This window comes from Quercus lobata, chromosome 4 (genome assembly GCF_001633185.2).
Source record: "Quercus lobata isolate SW786 chromosome 4, ValleyOak3.0 Primary Assembly, whole genome shotgun sequence".
In the NCBI taxonomy this organism is placed as follows: domain Eukaryota; kingdom Viridiplantae; phylum Streptophyta; class Magnoliopsida; order Fagales; family Fagaceae; genus Quercus; species Quercus lobata.
In genome coordinates, this window is record NC_044907.1 from 75,219,525 (window position 1) to 75,240,570 (window position 21,046).

The 21,046-nt window shown below is 35.0% G+C and overlaps 1 protein-coding gene across 1 annotated transcript; it reads left to right on the forward strand.

The window, feature by feature from the left end:
- The first annotated feature begins 6,086 nt into the window (after window positions 1-6,086).
- On the forward strand, window positions 6,087-13,241 carry LOC115984524. The gene is made up of 10 exons (XM_031107547.1): window positions 6,087-6,276; window positions 6,515-6,944; window positions 8,367-8,496; window positions 8,598-9,088; window positions 10,002-10,082; window positions 10,214-10,318; window positions 11,050-11,163; window positions 11,252-11,335; window positions 11,730-11,801; window positions 12,468-13,241. Exons 2-10 carry the CDS (start codon window positions 6,624-6,626, stop codon window positions 12,744-12,746), a joined length of 1,677 nt encoding a protein of 558 aa, XP_030963407.1. The 5' UTR covers window positions 6,087-6,276; window positions 6,515-6,623; the 3' UTR covers window positions 12,747-13,241.
- Window positions 13,242-21,046: the final 7,805 nt, after the last annotated feature.

The window sequence follows — 21,046 nt, forward strand, 5'->3', positions numbered from 1 at the left end:
TTAGTGCCATTATTTGCGCTGCAAATAATCTACCCGGACATTGATAAACTTTTTAGATCTTATTAAGTATTAACCCTTGCACCAATCAAGAATATCCAAGGAATTCCAAAATTTTTTGTTATACTCTTATTCCAACCTTGAACCTTCAATTCTCTTTTCTATGTTCATCAATATTGAATCAAAGGGAGGTGAATAGAGAGAAGTTTTTATTTGGAGAGTTTTTTTTTCATGATGTGGTGAGTTTATTTGTGGTGGTCTCAGGACTGTCGAGTATGTAGTATGTTAAATTGATGAAATACGCTGAGTGCAATAAATTTTGAACATTGATATTAAATATTGGTGGAAATGACATTAATCTTGTCATGATCATTACTTTATTACTGTACACCGCTCAAGAAAAAGACCAATCCTACGAGACTTTTCTCAAAAGGGTGGGAAAAATCCAACAGTACGTCTATTTTTTTTGTTTTTTTTTTTTGGGGGGGGGGGGGGGGGGGGGGAGGGGTAATGTGAGTGCTCACCGTTCTCAAGACTTTTTTTTTTTTTTTTCTCTCAAGTCTTGTATTTATTTATTTATTTACTTATGATAAGTAAGATGATATATTACTAAAATGGCAAGGACCACCTTCTCAAGACTTCTACTTAATTCACTTTGATATACTTGTATGTATTTTTTATCTAGTGTATAAATTAAATTCTTCCTCTCCTGTTATTAAGTTTATAGCTATACAATTACCGATATATAAATAAATAAACAAATCTTAATTTGTATAAGTATGCTAAGAGAACAATAACTTTGTTGGTTCATTTTTATATGAGTTAGGTTCAAATTACACATGGTACAATTCTAATGAATGTTACATCACCTAATAACTTATTGTTGAATTTATATTTTGAAAATTCTACCATTGGATTATATGTTCTATATGTTCTTAACCTGTATGTCAATTTTCATGCAAATCGGATGTCATTTACTATTCAATCCATAACTCATTTTTTATGCATTATTTTAAACTACAAAAACTTGAATTTAAACAATTAATTGATGACATGGTTGTCGATCTTTGATCTCTTTTAAATTTTGCAAACATGTAGGATATATGAAAATAATATCATCCAACCATGGATCTGTCAAAATTCACATCTAATTAAAAATTATTGAGTTTCAATCGTTCTTAACTCAAAAAATTATTGATTGGTGTAACATTATTTAGAACTACACCACTTAATAACTTATTATTGAATTTATATTTTGAAAATTCTAACACTGGATTACATGTTTTACATGTTTTTAACATGCATGTTAATTTTCATGCAAATTGGATGGTATTTATTATTCGATTAGTAAACGCATTTTTTATGCATTATTTTAAACTACAAAACTTGAATTTAAATAATTGATTGATGACAGGACTATTGATCCTTGATCACTTTTAAATTTTGCAAGTATGAAGAATATACGAAAATAATATTATTCAACGGTGGATTTGTAAAAATTTGCATCAAATTAAAAATTATAAAATGGTGTAACATTATATAGAGTTACACTAAGTCTAATAAAATTAGGCTCTGTTTGTTTCAACTTTGAAAGTAAAATATTTTACATGTAAACACATTTTAAGGTGTTTGGTACAACATGTAACAATTTTCTCGCACAAACCACCATAACCGGTTGCTCAAGCATTAGAGTTGCCAATGTCGGAGGTCCAATGATCGGATTGGTGGTGCTATTGACTTGATTGCTAGAGTAGTGGTTATGGTAACAAGACTAGCAGCACGGACTGTCAGAGTAGTGGCATTAGTGATCTAGCCAACAAATTATGTGGGGGGGGGGGTGTTTTGTACAATATTTTACTAAGTTTTTAAAGGTAAAACGTTTTCCAATTTTTTACAAAGGATTTTATAGTCAACAACAAATATTTTATAAGTTTGACCACATTTTAGATGAAAATGAGAAAATATTTTATTTCAGAACAAACAAAGTATAAGAGAATGCATACATATAGTGATCTAGATATACAAAGCAACCAAAATACACATAAGAGCATTCGCATTAGTATGTCTACAATTTTCTATCTATTTTTGCATAAAAACCTACTTGTTTCTATTTTACATGAACAATTTGCAAAAATACCCACATTAGATCATCTATTATACACTCTCTTTTCTTTAAATAATCTTTTTTTTTTCACCTACCCATATTAAAACTCTCTCTCTCTCTCTCTCTCTCTCATCCATTTTTGAAATTTCTCTCATTCTCTACCCATCATTTTTTTTCTTATTCCTCCCTTTTTCTTTCATCAAAAAACTCCAAAAAACAAACCTCAAAACTTCACTTTAACACAAACCCATATCAATTTGAGTCCCATTTTTGGCATTTAAAGACAAATATAAGGCAAACCAGATCCTTGAACCAACCATCACAAACTCAATTCAGGTTGGTAAGTTCCAAATCTTCACTTTCTCTCTCATGGTAGCGGCGAGCACTCCACCCAAGCTTCCATGGCAGCAACAACAACAGCTTTGGCATGGGTTTTGGGTTGATTTGATTTTTTTCAAATGAGTTTTTCGTTGTGTTTTTGTTTTGGATTGATTTTGAATTGGATTTGTGATGAGTTTTCAGGTTTTTTTGAGTTGATTTATTCTTCCTTTTTTTTTTTTTTTTTGTTTGAAGAGAGTTAGGGAAAGAGTGAGAGAATGAATATAAGGGTAAGAGAGGAGAGAGAAAATTTTATTTAAATAATCAAATAAAAAGCTACAGTTTACGTGGTTATTGTAGCAATTTTGTATATTCACAATATCATAAATTCACTAATGTGGATAGTTTTTGAACAAAAATATGTAAAATTGTCAGATGTTTTTATTTCACACCAATTGGTGTGATTGCTCTAAAAGTGAACCCTGTTATGTTATACTTGCCTGTTATGAGATTTTGGAAAAGACTATTGGAGATGGTTAAGGTCCCTACTCCCTATTATGCATATTTGTTGTTTGTTGTTTAAGACAAAAAGAAGGATAAACTTCATTTCAAACCCTATAATTAATAAATGAATATGATTTAATAGTTTTTTTTGAGAAATAATATGATTTAATAGTTGTTGAGTTAAATTACTCCCTCCGTCCCATTTTGTTTGTCCTGTTTGAAAAGTCAAACTTTTTAAGGAAACATCATTTATTGTCTTGTCTACCTTTTAAAAATGTATAAGTTTCCAAAACTATCATTAAATAAATTTATCAAAAATTTGAATTATTAATAAAACAGGGGCATAATAGGAATATTAGTAAATTAATAACTTTTATTTTTAGAAACAGCACAATATTTTGAAACATCCCAAAATGAAATAGAGGACAAACAAAGTGGGACGGAGGGAATACACTTTAAGAAGTTTCAAATGAAAACCTACTCTTTCGATATAAGTAAAAAAGGCTTCAATTAAAACCATTAAACTTATCATGTGTGATGCTGCAATTAATGAAAAAACGCATCATCAAAATGACCACATGTGACTTGGAGTAAAATGGTGTACTATATAATAAATTACATGTAATTTATTATATAGGACACCATAGACCATAGTAAAATAGTGCCCCTACTGTTTTGGTGATGTAATCAGGCTGGAGGCCTTGATTTCCCTTTGCTTGTAATTCAAAAAAAAATTCCAGATGTTTATACATATATATATATAATAAACATATGTATTAAACTATTTGAACACTGTAAGTTTCAATTATCTCAATCCGTAATTTATACAAAAAATTAATTAATGTCTTAATTTTATTATGAAAATAAATTATTAAGAGCGGACGCCATAAGTTGAAGTTTTCTCTAAATATATATATATATATATATATATCTTGACACTAATACAAAACTCTTCTCTTTTTTTAGAATACTAAGTATTTTTAACAAAAAAAAAGGAGAAAATATCTTAAAAAAACTGACAATAGTTAATATTCAAAATGACCTAATTCTTATCTACAAAACTCATTTTTAAGTAATCATTATTAATGTCATCTTCATAAATAGTCTATTAATAATGAAATGTCTTGTAGCTCAATATGGTAATTCTTGGGTGTTTTTAACAAAAGTGTTAAATTAAATCCTCTTGCTCCGGTATTAAATTATTAAAAATAAATAAACAGATAAAATAATAAAACGATGCCAACCGGACAGTCTCCTAATATTCTTAAATTCCAACAACAACCAAGAAGTAGCAAGAAGTAGTATGGATGTGATGTGAATGTGATAATAAAAACAGCGACCAAAAGAAAAAGGACATGGGTGGGCACCACTGCATCATTGTTTTTTTTTTTTTAGTTTTTTGGTCTTGAACTACTGCATCATTATTCATTTGGCTTGGCAACTTTTTCAGCAGCATATATGGTCAATTTGTCAACAATCCAATCCACACATTAAAAGGTAAATATGCTTATTATGACCTCCTTTCCTCTCCTGAATTATCTTCCACTTTCTACTCATTTGCAATAAGTTTAAGACAACCCCATTTTATAGAGGACTAAAATTAAATCATTAAAACTAAAATTTTATTTTTGAGAACATTAAATTATCGACTAATTTTAGTATTATATAAAAAAGTCGCAATTTTATCTCTTTGAGGACATATGATAAAATGTCACGATTTTTACTATAACTATCTTATATGACAGATTGTGACTGACTGTATGTCAGTTTCACATAAATTTATCATTTTTTCTCTACTATTAATAATGTACCACATGAACAGTTGTCCCAAGAATTATGATTTATTACATGTTCTTAGAATTTTTGTTGGAATAAAGAACCTTATCTAGCTTTAACCCCAAACTAAGGATGATGTGGAACGTTGATATTATTATTTTTATCCCCAAAATGCCCTCAAGGTAGATGCGAGCTCATAGATGCAGCCACTGGTCGCCCTCATTGTAGTACCACTTTATCCTTTTTTTTTTTTTTTTTTTTAGAGCTATAGTACCACTTTATCCTTAAATAATGCAAAATGTCAATATCTCTTAATTCCTCTCAGCCGCACCCCAAAAAAAAAGTATATATATATATATATATATAACCAAATTTTATTCACTTACGGGAAAAAATATATATTAAAAAACTACCAAAAAAAGAAATACTAAAATCCACATAAAATAAAAAATTATATATATAGTGTAATATTTAATCTCCTATAATATTGTTTTACATGTAAATTGTAATTTAGTATTAACACTTATTTAATCTCATGAAGGTTTTGAACGTAACACGCAATCTTTTTTTATTTTTCTTTTTTTGAGAAAGACACGTAATCTTTAGTCTAACACAAAACCCCACGTTATCTTGTTTTATGTGAAAATAATATGAATGTGTCGTGTCATATGTTTATGAATGGTTAATGGTTTTTGAGATGGAAAATTTCTCCGCCAGATTACTTGTTTGGAAAGAAAGTGTGCTACTAGACATTCGAGGTTGTTTAAAGTAATTTCACCTCAATGATTAATAATAATTAATTCTTAAGTATTAAATATTAAACTCAAAATTCCTGACTTTTTTTTTTATTATTTGCAAACATAAAATATTTTATTATTTTCTCTTTCCTGAATCCCTAATAAAAAAAAATTTAAACATAAATGTTTTTTTTCTTTTTTGCCCTTAAAAAAAAGACAACGAGAATTCTGCTCATTTTTATATAGGCAAAAATGCAAAATTAATCCTTTAATTTTCAGTCTTTTTTATTTCAATTATCTAATTTTCAGTTTTACTATTTCAGTTTGTAAGACTCCATTAGAAATTAGTGAGCAGTTAATTGAGCCAAAATAACATCATTTTGGTTCTTTTTTTAATAAATTTCAGAATTTAAAGAATATATGCGTACGAATCTCTCTCATGAAGAGAGCTTTTTTTTTACAATAGAGTCTCTCTCATTAAGACTAACACCTTATACTTTATGTCGTTTTGGCTCTTTTTGTTTTTTATAATAAATTTGGGAATTTAAAGAATATACGCGTACGAGTCTCTCTCATGAATACTTAACCGGAAACACCTTATACTTCATATTTTACATTTATTTCTCCTTCCTACTACACACAGCACAGTACAGGAAGTATAAAATAAAAATTGCTAATAAAACTTTCTGAAACTTTTTCCCAACCTCTCTTCTACCTTTTTCACGAGCCATCCCTGAAACACAAAAACAAAAAACAAAAAAACAAAAGTTTCTCTAGGGTTCCTCAAAAAAGCCAAAGCTACGCTCTCTGTCGGTGCTTGTACTTCTCTTCCATAGCCAGGTCATCTCCACTGCTCAACCATTCTTTTTTTTTCACAGACTGAAAAACAAAAGCCATTAGTCTCTGTCAAAAAAGAACCACTTTATTTTTTATTTTTTAATTTTTTTTACTTTTTTAGAAGCGTATTTATCAAGCATATATCAGCGTTGAACGAACAAACGTGATCGAATTTACTCAAAAAAAAAAGTCACTCTCAATTCCGTGTTTTTTAATTTTTAATTTTTTTTTCCATTTTTAGACTGCTATGGAGATTCTCAGAGATTTTCCCGGAAAATTTCTAGGGCTACTACTACTACAATAATAATACTAGTACCACTACTACTTCTACTAGTTTTGTGGCGGTGGTGATGGAAGATATAGGCTTAGTGAAGCAAGGCTGGAAATGGCTGCGATCGCAGAAGGACGCGTGCTCGCGTGCTCGAGTCGCCGTCGGTTGCTGTAAAGACAGGGTTTGCTCGTTTTTGGAGCGGCATTGGCCCAAGGTGTGTAGCGGAAGCGTCAGCTTCGTCAGGCTGCTTCGTTGCTCGGTGCTGCTATGGAAGAACTGCGTGGTGAGAGGGTTCCGATCGATGATCGCGTTCGGCTCCGCCGCGTTGCTGTTTATTATGTGGAGTTTCTTCCTCAGTCTCACCTCTCTGTCTTGCTTGGCCTATGTGATTCTCAGTATGGTATGTGATTGATCGATTGGTTTTGTTTTGTTTGAGTTTATGTGATTCTTTTAGTATATAAGTTTGATTAGTTTGTTTCTTGAGTGATTTAGTGTGAATCGTGTTCGATACGACAAATTTTAGTCAAATTCGAAGGTCTTAGTATGGAAATTTTGTTGATTTGGTTCTAGTCATTTAGTGTAAACTTTAGTGATTCGCAAGATTTAATAGCATTTAAGTAGTGGAGATAATTGAAATTTGAATGCATAATGATGTTCTTGATTTCGTGGTGGCCGCTTGGGTATTATTACCCTTTTGTTGTTATGAAAGGAAAGGATTTGGTTCTTTTATCAATGGATTGGTGATAATATGGACTTCTTAGTATGGGAATTTTATGAATTTGTTTCTAGTCATTTAGTGTAAATTGTGTTGAATCTCAAAACTTTAGTCTACCACAAGTTTCAATAACTTTTTAAGTAGTAGAAAGAGTTGTTGTTTTTAAAGTTGTAGTCAATAACAAGTTTCAATGAGCATAACTGCTTATATGGTAAAGCCTATCCGTAGCATTGTGGTTCCGCATGCACAAATTTTTTATGGCTCTAAATTTGGTACTATACATGACCTTTAGATAAGATTTTTACATGACTTGATATTGAATATTTTTCTCCATAATTTGAATATACCAATCAATTCTTGTTTTAAGAGGGAAAATGAGGTGCTTGATATTCTAGGAACTTGATTTCTTTTTGCATGGTTGATATTATATTCTGGAAGGCTTTACTAAAAGCACACGTGAGTCCATTCAACACTGATTGGTCTAATTATAGTATGTGATATTCATGCTTGATAACATGTTTGGGCTTACATTTTCTCTTTTTCTTTTTTTTTTCTTTTTGGGGGGGGGGGGGTGGTGTTTGTCATGGGTTCATTTACACATATTGTGATGAGTGGGTTACTATTCCAGTGACTAATTAATGAAGATGGTTTGTGCTTCTTTTTTAGTTTGATTTACTGAATTTTGCGACAGCACAATTTTAAGTCAGGTGGTATTATATGGTGAAACTGTATTGGAGATTTAAGGTGTTAGTGCTATCAGAGATATCTTGCAAATTGCAATGGCATTAGTGATTAGACAACCCCCCAGATTAAGCTAATCCAACACCTTTTAGATTTCCTCATCGTCTTAAGCCCCAATAATGCGATTCTTGGATGCTTGACTTCTGTTATCCCCACACTTGTGGAGATCTTTTATTTGAAGAAATTAAGTTTTGTATGGTAAATAATATAGACCAATTAGCCTTGCAATGGTTGTTAATATGGTTCACATGCTTCCAACATGAATCAAGAGATCCTTGTAAAGAACATATCTCTAGGGTTTCATCAACTTAATTGATCATACAGATGAAATGTGATAATAATGGCACTTTTGGTTGGTTATTTCAGGGAGCTGCTGGAGTTGCCATTAAGTACTTGGGATATACTCCTGGAATTTTTATTGTGGGGCTCTTCGCTATTCTAGTTTTATGGATGTATGCCAACTTTTGGATAATGGGGACATTGTTTGTAGTTGGAGGTATGGATTGGTTTCTTTTCCTAATTTGATTTGATTTTATGTGCAAGATTTTTGTTAATTTCCTATTTATATTAAGAAAGTACTCTCTCCTACAAATGTAGGTTACTTGTTCTCCCTAAATCATGCACGGTTGGTGGTCTTAGTGGCAGCTATATATGCTAGTTACTGTGTCAAAGTTCAAGTTGGATGGCATGGTGTTTTTCTCTCAATAAACCTTGCATTCTTATCTAGTGATTTACTGAATTTTATGCTTCAATGGTGTGATAAAATGAGTGAACGCACACACTCTGAAGAACAGAAACCATCAGCCAGCGTTTTGGGGGATGAATTTTCTGAAGAGTGTGAGTACTTTATTCCTACCACTGAATCTGAAAATTTGCACTCATGTAAGTCATCTAGCACACCACCTGTAACTTCATCTGTTACTAATGAGCACAAAGAGTCTGCTTCTAGCAAAGCAGTCAAAGAGCTTGCAAGTTCAGTTGATGAAATGAAAAGAATATTAAATTGCGTGGATCATTATGAAGCACTGGGATTCCCTCGCCACAAGACAGTAGATGCAAAGATTTTGAAACAGGAATACCGGAAGAAGGTATGCAAAATTTTAACTTGGCCTCCTCTCATGATTTAAAAAAAATATTTATATAAAAAAAAAAAAAAAAAAACCCCAATTAAGATCTCTTTCTCTCTCTCTCTTCAACAGTTCAACCACATAGCTACTAGTTGGAAATGTAAGGATGGACCATCTTTTGTACATTTCTATTGGGCCTAGATCTAGAAAGAACTTCCACTATAGTTGACAGTTGCCCTCATTTAGCTGGAAGTTGAGGTAGTTCCTTGCATGACCAAGGACTTTCACTGCTACGTAAGAGTAATAGAAATAGGAACTATGGAGAAGGGTGGGATTAATGGAACTGAGGGGGAAGTGAGAGGTCAGAGGAGTCCACATTCTCCCCCACCAAGTGATTGGAGTGAAGGTAAAGAGAATGAAAAGTGAGTTTAAGGGTGAGGATTACCATTACATCATTATATCCCTATGTAAATGGTTTAACAAATGTGAACTTTCACACAATTTACCCAATAACCCTCTCTTGTCACCAATCAGTCCACTTTTGGAGGGATTACTTTAAGAGGGCATGGAGTAGTTTTGTGGCTTTTGCTCCCCTCCCTTTTCTCCTGTCAAGCAGATGTTCTCTCTCTCCTCCCCACCCATTCCCCTCTCTCTCTCTCTCAACTAGCATATAGTTTGTCCCCTCCTCTTCAACTCAACCAACTATTTTTTAAGAAAATATCTGATGGTTAGTGGATTTGAAATGTTTAATAGAGTTAAGGTTTTTGACGATTCCTATGGCCAAAAGTAGTATTATCCTAGTTATTGAAAAAATTAATTATTAACTTTTAATATTTCTGGAGTTGAATGCCGGTCACCACATCTATACACTGACCGTGCATTTTTCTTTTAATTGTATTTTTTTAAGCTTTCCCTTTTACAATTATTTTTGCAGGCTATGCTTGTGCATCCTGATAAAAATATGGGAAGTTCACAAGCAAGCGAATCCTTTAAGAAACTCCAATGTGCATATGAGGTAAAAGTCAATAAGAAGTACAGTTTTATGTGTTTTCTTGTTGCTACTTGATGCATATATGAGATAGAAATTCAGCGAATTTACGGAGGTTGTGGTTCCATTTGTAGTTTATAATGGTCTGAATGTTACAGGTTCTTTCTGATTCCATAAAGAAGAGAGACTATGATGAGCAATTGAGAAAAGAAGAATCCAGGACTAGGAGTGTGTGTCAGAGGTCCCATAGTACATCACATCAGGTAAATAATGTGGTATTGCTTATTGATGTAATTGCATCTACTTCTGGAATATTATGTCACACTGTTTTCTTAGAAATTTTGGGGTCTTCTTGATGAATCCACAACATGGTAATGACATTTATCCATGCTCCTTAATTTGTACATTTAATTTGACTGTTCCATTTTGCCAAATTTGTAAGGAAATGTAGGAAACCATCTTGTGCACTTTGATTTCTCAGTGTGACATCAATAAAGCAAACTTTAGATGGGAAGGTCATAATTAATGAGTTGCAAGAATTATCTTTACTTGTGGAAACCTGCCTTTTAGTTATGTTTTTACTTTAATAAATGAAAGCATAAATATGTAGTTCATTTCATTCCATGCATGGGGCAGAGTTAAGTCTGCTGCAGGACAGCCTAGGCTTCATCGCCTAAGGGTTGATTGGCATCGCCACCAAACAGAAGCAATTTCACGAAGGAATTTTATTAATAACAATCTGGATAATAATAACATCACCAATGAGAGCCTTTTATAAAGCTTCCAGGAAATAAAGATGAAGATAATATCCCATGAAAACTAATCCTAGTTGAACTCAAACTATAAATGAAAGTCTTAGTCTAATAAAATCTAATCCAAATACACAAGATAAGATATTCCCCCCAGATAATAGATTTAGTGTCTGCTCCAAGGTCACTGATACTGAGTGATAACCTCAAATGAAATTTCTTAACGCCACTGCTACCATGAGCAGGGTAATCAGGACTATCGCTCTGAAGAGTCGAGACGTATACAGTGCACCAAGTGTGGCCTTTCACATATATGGGTATGCACCAATAGGAGCAAGGCTAAGGCAAGATGGTGTCAGGTTACTCTCTCTCTCTCCCCCTCCCCACCCATCCATTTCTGCACTTCATTTTTGTAGCCATGAGTTGTGAGACTTGTTTTGGCATCAGGATTGCTGTCAGTATCATCAAGCCAAGGATGGAGATGGATGGGTTGAATACAGAGGCTCGTTGGTATTTGAATCTCCTCAAAAGGTAATTCATATATACATACTGAGTATGTATATTGAAGTATATGTATGTTAAGTTCCACCATATCATCACTACCTCTATAATTAAACCTAACACTACCATGCTAAATTATGAGGGCATTTGTAATGTGTGCCTTAAACTATAAAATTCTGGTATCATCCTAACATGAGATTAATTTGTTATTTTCCAAATGCTCAAAATACAAGCTCACTTGTTCTGGTATTTTTTTTCTTTTAAATTTCATGTCCACCATACCGTCATGTATAAAAAATTGTATTCACCTTATCATGATGCATGTTTGCTTTGTTTGATTGAATCATTATCAATGTCTTTCCTGATTACAGTGATGTGATTAGCATGCGGTATTCATTTAGAAATATTTTTTATTGTCTTTTAGGTGGAAATACCACGTGCTTTTGTCTGTGCTGAGAGCAAAGTCTTTGATGTATCAGAATGGGCTATCTGTCAGGTCAGTGGTTTGCATCTTTGTGCATATAATTCCTATAACCATTTGTTGTTTTGAGTTTTAGAATTTTATTTAAGGATGTTGCTGAAGTTAGTTTAATCAGATCTGCTAAGAATAGAGAAACAAGAGGATAATTAGGCCATGCAGAGGGCAATATATATATATATATATATATGGTTTTCTGTTTTGACTCATTTAGGTGGGTATCCACTGAGGGCAGCATCAAATTTATTATCGGCTTATGTATTATTCTAAGTTTTTAGGCTGCATTTATGTGTACATTTTTATATCCATTGTGTTTTCTGAAAGATTATAAGAGAATGCAAAAAGCCAAAATTGGCCTTTTACAAATTGTTTATTTATGCGTTACTTAGGACCCCCCAATTTTGAAAGTAGCAAAACTTGCCGAAATATGGATATTGTCTCCTAGACTGTAACACCTTGCTGGACTATCATTCACATATGAAATGCTGCATACTGGCTTGTAGTTTCCCTTTCAAGAAAAACCAGGGATTTCTAACCCTTTGGATAACTCATGAAATTTTTGCCAGTGTTTTGGTGTTTGTGTTGCTTCACTTTGGGCATAAAAACTGCTGGGGAAATGATCAACGTTTCTTTACATGATCAATTCCATCTTTAGTATTTTAAATCTTGAATTGTTCTGTGCAGGGAATGGCTTGTAGGCCCAACACTCATCGGCCCAGCTTCCATGTAAACATGGTTGGCCTGGAGAAAACTCAACGATCCAAGTCATGCAGATTCCCGTGGGATTTGGATGCTGAAATGATGGATGAAGATGAAGAAGCATTTGAGTTGTGGCTTCAGCAGGCTCTGGCTTCTGGACTCTTTTGTGAATGCTCCAAACGCAGAAAGAGCTGGAGTCCATTCAACTTGCATCATAAGAAAGGAAAGAAGGAGAAGCAATGGCACCGAAGAACGTCATGCTGAATTGTAAAGGGTAAAAGTTTTGTTTGCCCATCACAGGGGGATTGCTCTGATCAAAGGTAAAAGTGATGGAGTTTGTACATGCGAATCCTAGTAATTCCATTACTTTTGGTGGGCTTGGAAGGCTCATAATGGGTGATATTGCTTTTCACAATTGCAAAGAATGTAGATTGATTAGAAACTTTTTTCTATCCATCTGATTCTGAAAAATAACCTAGTTATTAGAGCTATAGGTTGATTGAATTGGTTTGCGCAATGCTATGTGCCAGAGGAACCTGGTGTTTTCAGGTCGTTAACCCATGAGATTGAAAGCTTTTAGGAAAGGGGTGGAAAGGGAAGAGATTCTATTATTTTCAATAGAAAATGTAACCACCATCCAAGAACTGTAAAATTTTTAAATTTAGTAGTAACGTTAAGAACATTGTAAACCGCAATCAAGTTGTGAAAAATGTGTAATTTGTATTTCTGTAATGATCCATGTTTCTGCCTTACTAATCATATATTAGATAACAATTATGTGTAATAAAGAAAATATTTCTAATAAAATATTAGTAAAATAAAATAAAATATATATTACTTATTGACATGACCTGTGTAAGATAGTTCTGTTAAAAAAAAAAAATTGTTATGGAATATAAAATAATTTACATAAATAATGAAAGTTTTTCAAAACTTTTTTAAAATGGAGTTTTTGTTGGAGTAGTAATTTATTTTCTTAAAAATTTTATAATAGAATTTTCTTATAAAGTAAATTATGGTAATGATTGTAATATATTTATAATGAGTTATATTATATGACAAAATTATGTTGTACAATTTAAGTCATATAATGCATGCACATTATAATATGTGTGAAATACTTAAATTCATTCATTTCAGTCATATAATGCATGCACACTATAATATCTAATTATTATTATTATTAACCAAAAAATAGTTTATTGTATTAAAATAATACAAAAAATAATAACTTTTTTTTAAAATTTCTAGAAACCTTAAAACCATTTTGAGACTTTAGTAATAAACTTTTGCTTAAAGCAATTTTGTTAGTTATTGTAACATATTCAAAGTATGTTACATGACATAAGGATGATAAAATGAAAAGAAAACAATTTTTTTAATTAAAAAATTGGTGTAGCTTCCCAATTTTGCAAACTTTAAAGTCTAAACAATTTTTAAAAGTAAAAGGCCTTTCAAAAAAAAAAAAAATCATTTTTAATCAACAACTTTGAAGAGTAACATAACATATTGCAAAAATTTGAATAAGGTTAGAGAGCTAGATGAGACATCTTTTTTGGTGATTTTTTTACAGTCCTCCGGCCTAAAACGTTAAGGCTGTGGAAATTTGGTTCGAAGACTTTGTGACAAATCTAGATAATATGTATTGTTATTTGGACTAGATAACAACTTAAGCATTATTGTTGTTTCTTTCATTAAATTTTTTTTTTTTTTTTTTGGGGGGGGGGGTGGGGGGGAGTGGGGATTTGCTATTTGTGCATAGGTCGGCTCTGCAAACGGATTCACTTTTCAGTAGGATCCAAACCCAACTTCTTTTGAAAGGTGAAACCCTCTGGCCCTTGAAACCCCAAGATCCAAAAAGCCTTATATCTAGCCACGGGATTTGGGCTTGAAAATTCACAAAAAAAGGCCCCCACAAACATAAAACAATAAACAAAGTAACTATTTTAAAATCAGAATCAAATTAAAATAGATCAAAACGAGAAATTTCAATCTTAAATAACCAACATAAAAAAATAACCCAAATTTTAAATTTCAAAATTTTATTTTCACTCTTTATAATAACGTGAAAAAAAAAAAAAAATGAAGCTTGTATATACAAATTGGGTAGAGAAAAACTCTCTCTACGATTTCATATACTCTGGTAACTACTATTTCTTATTTTTCAAAATTTTATGTGATTATTATTTTTGAGGGATATTCTGTAGATGTTTTAATAAGTTAGGATTTAATAAATTACATCTAAAAAAAGAAACTAAATAAGTGATTTTTATTTCTTTAAGAAAAAATAGGTGAAAAAGCCAAGTCAAACAACGCACTTGAGAGGTAGTTTGATATGCCCATACACTGATTTCAATTTTGACTCAAACGGACAAAGAAAATAACAACTAAACTACAATTAGATTTTATTTGATTTTGACCATTAAATTTTGTATTATTTTTATTTTAATACTTAAAGTTTAAAATTTTTCATTTTGATTCATCAAATTTGCATTTATTTTTTTATTTTTCAAAAAAGGTTTTTATGTCATTATCCCACACCAATTTGGTCTTTGAGAGAGAAGTGTTCATGCAGTAGACTAATACTCGAGTAATGCTAGGGATACATAAAATGACACAATTTGTGTCACAACTTGCCCATATGGATGGCGAGTTGTGAACAGTAGAGGGTTTTATTATTAGACTGTTATCAAGACTGTTCAATGAACCGCAAAAGGGAGATGTACAAGATTTTTGAAATATAAAAGTAGAAAAATAATTAATTCAATAATTATATAAAATATATATTGTAAGGACTGGATTTGAGTTCCTAGCCCAACAGGTAAATGGACTGAGGCCCAAAAAACTCAAAACAATGAATTTGTAGAGAATGGATTAGAAAAATGGGCTCTAATGAATTAGACAAACACAAAAGTAGGTTTATCAGACAAGAAGATGTAAATGGACAGGTTTATAATAAGGAAAATCGTCCTCAACAAAGTTCAAGGAGATCTGTTTTTACATATTTCTATCAAATTTGATTACAAAATCAGCTCTTAATGCTACAGTAATTTTCTCTCTCTTTTCCAATCCTTTCTTTCAGTGCCCTCCTTCTTTTATACTATCTCTCCTTTTCATCTTCCACCTTCCACGTGCATGCCAGACAGTTGGTCTTGATACTTGTCCCATTAGCTCTTTCCATATGTCCTTATGCAATAGCTGTAAGGCTGAAATCCATTGTTCAAGCATCACTTTCAAATTAATGCGGCCAGAGAGTTAGTTGCAGTGCATTTAATGTGGAGATAACAGCTTTCTCCTAAGATATTTTTAGGATTTCTCCCTGTTTGATGTCACTGTAATACATATCCGCACCCATGGAACTTCTTGGAATGTTACCCAAGACGACATGCAATCTTTTCGGACCTCGACATTGGTTAGACGATCTCTACGAGGTATTTAACCAGCCCTCGTCTCTTATGACATCAACTGGTGTCCTCGGCCACTCGTCCCTACCTCAATTCAGTCATTTCGAAGGAGCTACTCCTTTATCAGATGAAATGGGGATCCAAAGGAAGCAAAGGTCAACTCTCCAAGAGTTACTGGAGTCTCTCAGTCGGGGAGTGATGCACCTATTAAGGCTCCTCAGACCAGGTTCCCCACTCTTCCACCCACCCAACCCTTTCGAGCTAATCCAGCCGACCAAAAAAGGAAGAGGGAGGATAAAGGGAAAGAGGTGATGGAGGGTGGGAAGAACCAACCTCCCTGAGAGACCGAGTCCCAGAGGGGGGGCTAAGCATCCTTGAACGATGCAAACGAGGTCAGCCATTGAGGGGGAGAAAAGGGTTGACCACCAAGTTGCAGCCCCTGTTTGGGCCCCACGGATGGAGCTCCTCTTCTTGATGATGCCTTCATTCGAGACTTTCAGCGGGGCACAGTTGCGTACATGGCAGATGCGGTGGAACAATCCTTATTACTACCTAAGGACATGGCTGACCTCAGGTCTATGAGGCAGCACGAAGTTTTCCTTGGACTGAAGAGGGACTTGGCAATGGTAAGGTTTTTTTTTTTTTTTTAACTGCACCCCCCATCCTTTTCAAGCCATCCAAGCCACCTTCAGGGTCGAGGAGATGGTGAACTACTCCCATCGAAAAATGAAGGAAGAGGGGAGAAGGATTGTAGTCGTGAACGCCTTCCACGTGGCTGAAAAGAGCAATAAAGAGCTAATAACCAGGCTGCAAGAGGAGGAGAAGGAGAGGAAAAGCGCCACCGTAGCCCTGGATACCATGGAGAGGCAAGCCTAGAGCTAGAGGCTACTTCTACGAAACGCCGAGGACCAGCTGGCCGCCTCCAAGGAGCATATTGTTGCCCTAAAGAAGAAGTTGAAGGAGGTCGAGACGACCAAGGCTCAAGCTGAGAAGGCCAAGGAAGAGGCAGAAAAGGCCAGGGACGAGGCTGAGCAACATGGATACGACGTTGGCATGGCCGAGACAGAGGACGCACTTAGGGCCGAGGTCCCAAGGGTATGTAGAACTTACTGTGCCCAGGTATGGGATGAAGCCCTTAACCAAGCTGGGATTGAGGATTCTTCTATGCTTAGGAAGGCAGACAGTGTCTACTACTCCCCAGCCATACGCCCTTCAGGCTCCTTCGGCTCTAAGGCCGCCTCGGTGTCCTTGGAGGCAGGAGAAGGTCAAGGTAGCCCACCCAAAGCTCCTCCTTCGGCTAATACTTCCTCCAAGGGGGCAGAGTAGGCCGGGGATACTGCAAAGGCAGGGGATATCAACAAAGAAATGGTCCAAGGTGCTGACCTGGCTCCAGTAGCTCCAAAAGATCCTTCCAAGGAAAAAGAAGCTTCTCAGAGCATGGAGCTGGTGTTGGCCACTCTCCCTATACCCCCAAAGGAAGATCCCAAGGTCAAGGTCCAAGTATCCTCCATGGTAGCAATTACCCAACTTTCCAAGAATTCAAAAGATAAACTTGTAATAAAAATGAAGCAATAGGTCGACTTTTTTTTTTTTTTTTTTTTGGTACTTGTGCCAAGCTTTTGTAATCTACTTGCCTTTTTAGAGGCTCAATATTAATGAAAATTGCAAGTCTTTCCTTTATGAATTTGACATTAACATTGATCCAAACTTAAGCTTTGCTTGCTTCAACACTTAGAAAATAGGTAATAATGAAGCATGTCTTGAACTATAGATCTGCATAAGTGACAGCATCCTTCTCACATATCACACGATCAGTAGCAAAACATGTTCAATTTAGCTTAGAGAAAATATATAGTAATATAACCTGCATTCAAGTTTAAACTTACTCTGCTCACCACCTATTATTAAGTTTAAGGCAGCAAAGGGATAATCAATTCTTAAACAAGCACATATAAGCCTGTAAATGCTTTAAGTGATGCTCATGCATATCCACTTAAGTTAGTTACCACAATGAATATATTTGCTATTTGGAGTAGCTGACCATTTTTGACATTTAAGTAACTAATAAGAAGTACTTATTTTACCTCATGTATGTAATCCACAAGGTCTGAGATAAATTAAGGTTTTGCCTTGTCATTTGTCGAGAAAGATGGCAGGTATCAATGATAAAAAGATATTAATTTTTCTAAAGTATGTGGTCTGAGGATCCAAACATGACCAAGGTTCTGTTTGATACTTAGATAGATGTCAGGGAGTATTAATTTTCCCAAAGCATGTGGTCTGAGGAGCCAGGCATAACTAAGGTTCTGTTTAATACTTAGAACAATGATTAAAAGATATCAATTTTTCCAAGGTATATGGTCCGAGGATCCAGGCATGACCAATGTTCTATTTGATACTTAGATAGATGGTAAAAAACGCAACGACATGCAATGTAACAAGCCCAAATAGGGTGAATAAAAACTTCATTAATAATAGTATCTTCTAAGATTACATACATTCTAGGGGCATGGTACAGTCTTTTCCTCTAGATCTTCAAGATAATACGCATCTATTCTAGCCACTAACGTAATACGATATGGCCCTTCCTAGTTGGGTCCCAATTTTCCCCATGCTGAGATTTTAGCAGTGCCCAAGACCTTTCTTAATACCAGGTCACCAGGTGCTAGTGGCCTTAACTTTACGTTGGCATCATATCCTTGCTTGAGCTTGTGTTGATAGTAGGCCAATTGGACCATGACATTTTCTCTCCGCTCTTCTATTAAGTCTAAGCTCTTTTCTAATAGTCCATCATTGCTACTCGGACTGAAGGAGCTCGTTCTTAGCGTGGGGAACCCAGTCTCCAGAGGAATCCTCGGCCTCGTAAGTCATAGAAAAGGGGGTCTTCCTAGTGGACCTACGAGGAGTAGTCCAGTAAGTCCAATGGACATGTGGCAACTCTACTACCCATTTTCCCTTTACGTCGTCCAGTCTCTTTTTAAGCCCACTCACTATGACCTTATTAACAGTCTCAGCCTGTCCGTTCCCTTGTGGATAAGCCGGGGTGGAGTATCTATTTGTTATGCCCAGGTTACAGCAATATCTCCTGAAGGCCTTACTATTAAACTACAATTCGTTGTTTGAGATAAGGGTATGAGGGATTCCGAACTGAGTGATAATATTCTTCCAAATGAATTTTTTGGCATCCACATCCCTGATATTTGCCAGTGGTTCCGCTTCAACCTACTTGGTGAAGTAATCCATGCCGATTAATAAATATCTTTTATTCCCTGCTGCCATAGGGAAAAACCCAATAATATCCAAGCCCCATTGAGCGAAAGGCTAAAGGCTAGACAAAGGATTAAGGACTCCTCCAGGTTGGTGAATGTTTGGGGCAAATCTCTGACATTAGTCCCATTTTTTTGCATAGTCTTGTGCTTCTTTCTGCAAATTTGTCCACCAATAGCCTTGTGTGAGGGCCTTATTAGACAAAGATCTGCCCTCCGTGTGGCTTCCCCAGATTCCTTTATGTAATTCTTCCAGGATTAGCTCAACTGCCTCAGGATGTACGCATAGTAAATGTGGGCCAGAAAAAGACCTCTTATACAACTTTTGGTCCTCAGACAACCAAAACCGAGGAGTCTTCCTTCGTTCCTTGTTAGCCTTGGACTTATCCTTGGGTAAAACATCTTCCTTAAGGAGTTGTACAATAGAATCCATCCAGCTAGGATCCACCCTTATTTGTTGACCATGAACCATATTTGCTCCTACCTTGACAGGTTTACATAAGTCCTCCACAAGGATTACCCAAGGTAAAACTTTGTGCCGAGGATGTTGACAGTGTGGCAAAGGAGTCCGCATGTGTATTTTTATTTCTAGGAACTTGTGATAAATTGAAATACTCAAACCCATACTGTAAATGCCCAACCTGGCTCAAGTATTCCTGCATCCTAGGATCTCTGGCTTCCAACTCTCCCTGAACTTGGCCCACAACCAACCTCAAATTGGAGAACACCTCCACTGCTTTTCCACCCATTTTCTAAACTATGGCCATCCTTACCAGCAGAGCTTCATTATTGGTGGCTGAGAAGCACAATCTCAAGGATTTCTTGATTGTGATCCTTTCCAGGGATACCATCACTAGCCCCACTCCAAATCCTCTATGATTCACTGTACCATCAACGTAGACCTTCTAGGAAAGAGGTTCTTGTAGGGAAATCATACTAACCGATTTTTCATACATGTTTTGTTCCCCAGTTTTCTCTTCTACTGAGGTTTCAGCAAACTTGGCCACTAGGTCGGCAAGGACCTGATCCTTAATAGAGGTGCGAGGCATGTATTTGATATCAAAGGCCTTTAGGATCGTACCCCACTTTGTAATTCTCCTTGTATAGTCAGCACTCCGAAGTAGAGATCTGAGTGAGAGCTGGGTTAGAACAACAACCGTGTGTGATTGGAAATAGTGGGGGAGCTTACATGTGGCATGCACCACTACCAGGATGGCCTTCTTCAGTGGTAAGTAACGAATCTCGTCCTCATGTAGTGACTTGCTCATATAATAAACCGGCCTCTGTACACCATTATCAACCCGTATTAACACCAAACTCACCGCGTGGAAGGCTACTGCGATGTAGGCAAACAAAATCTCATCCACCTCAGGTTTGGACATGATAGGTGGCCGAGACAGATATTCTTTCATCTAATGGAAAGCCTGGACACATTCCTTGGTCCATTCGAACCCCTTCCACTTGTTTAACAACTAAAAGAAAGGTCTACACCTGTCTGCTGATCAGGAAATGAATCGGTTTAGGGCAGTGATCATTCCTGTAAGCTTATGGACCTTTTTGGGATTCCGAGGTGGTCGTAGATTGTTGATTGCCTTAATATGGTCGGAGTTGACTTTAATTCCACGATGTGTGACCATGTAGCCTAGGAACTTCCCTAATCCGACACCAAAAGAATATTTGGAAGCATTAAGTCGTAGCTTATGTCTTCTTAAGATAGCAAAAATATTCCCAAGGTGATTAACATGCTCGACTCTGCCTTGCTCTTTACAACCATATCATCGATATAAATCTCAATGTTTTTCCCTAATTATGGCTCAAACATCTTGGTAATGATCCTCTGGTAAATAGCACCTGCATTTTTCAAACCAAAGGGCATCACTTTGTAACGGTAATT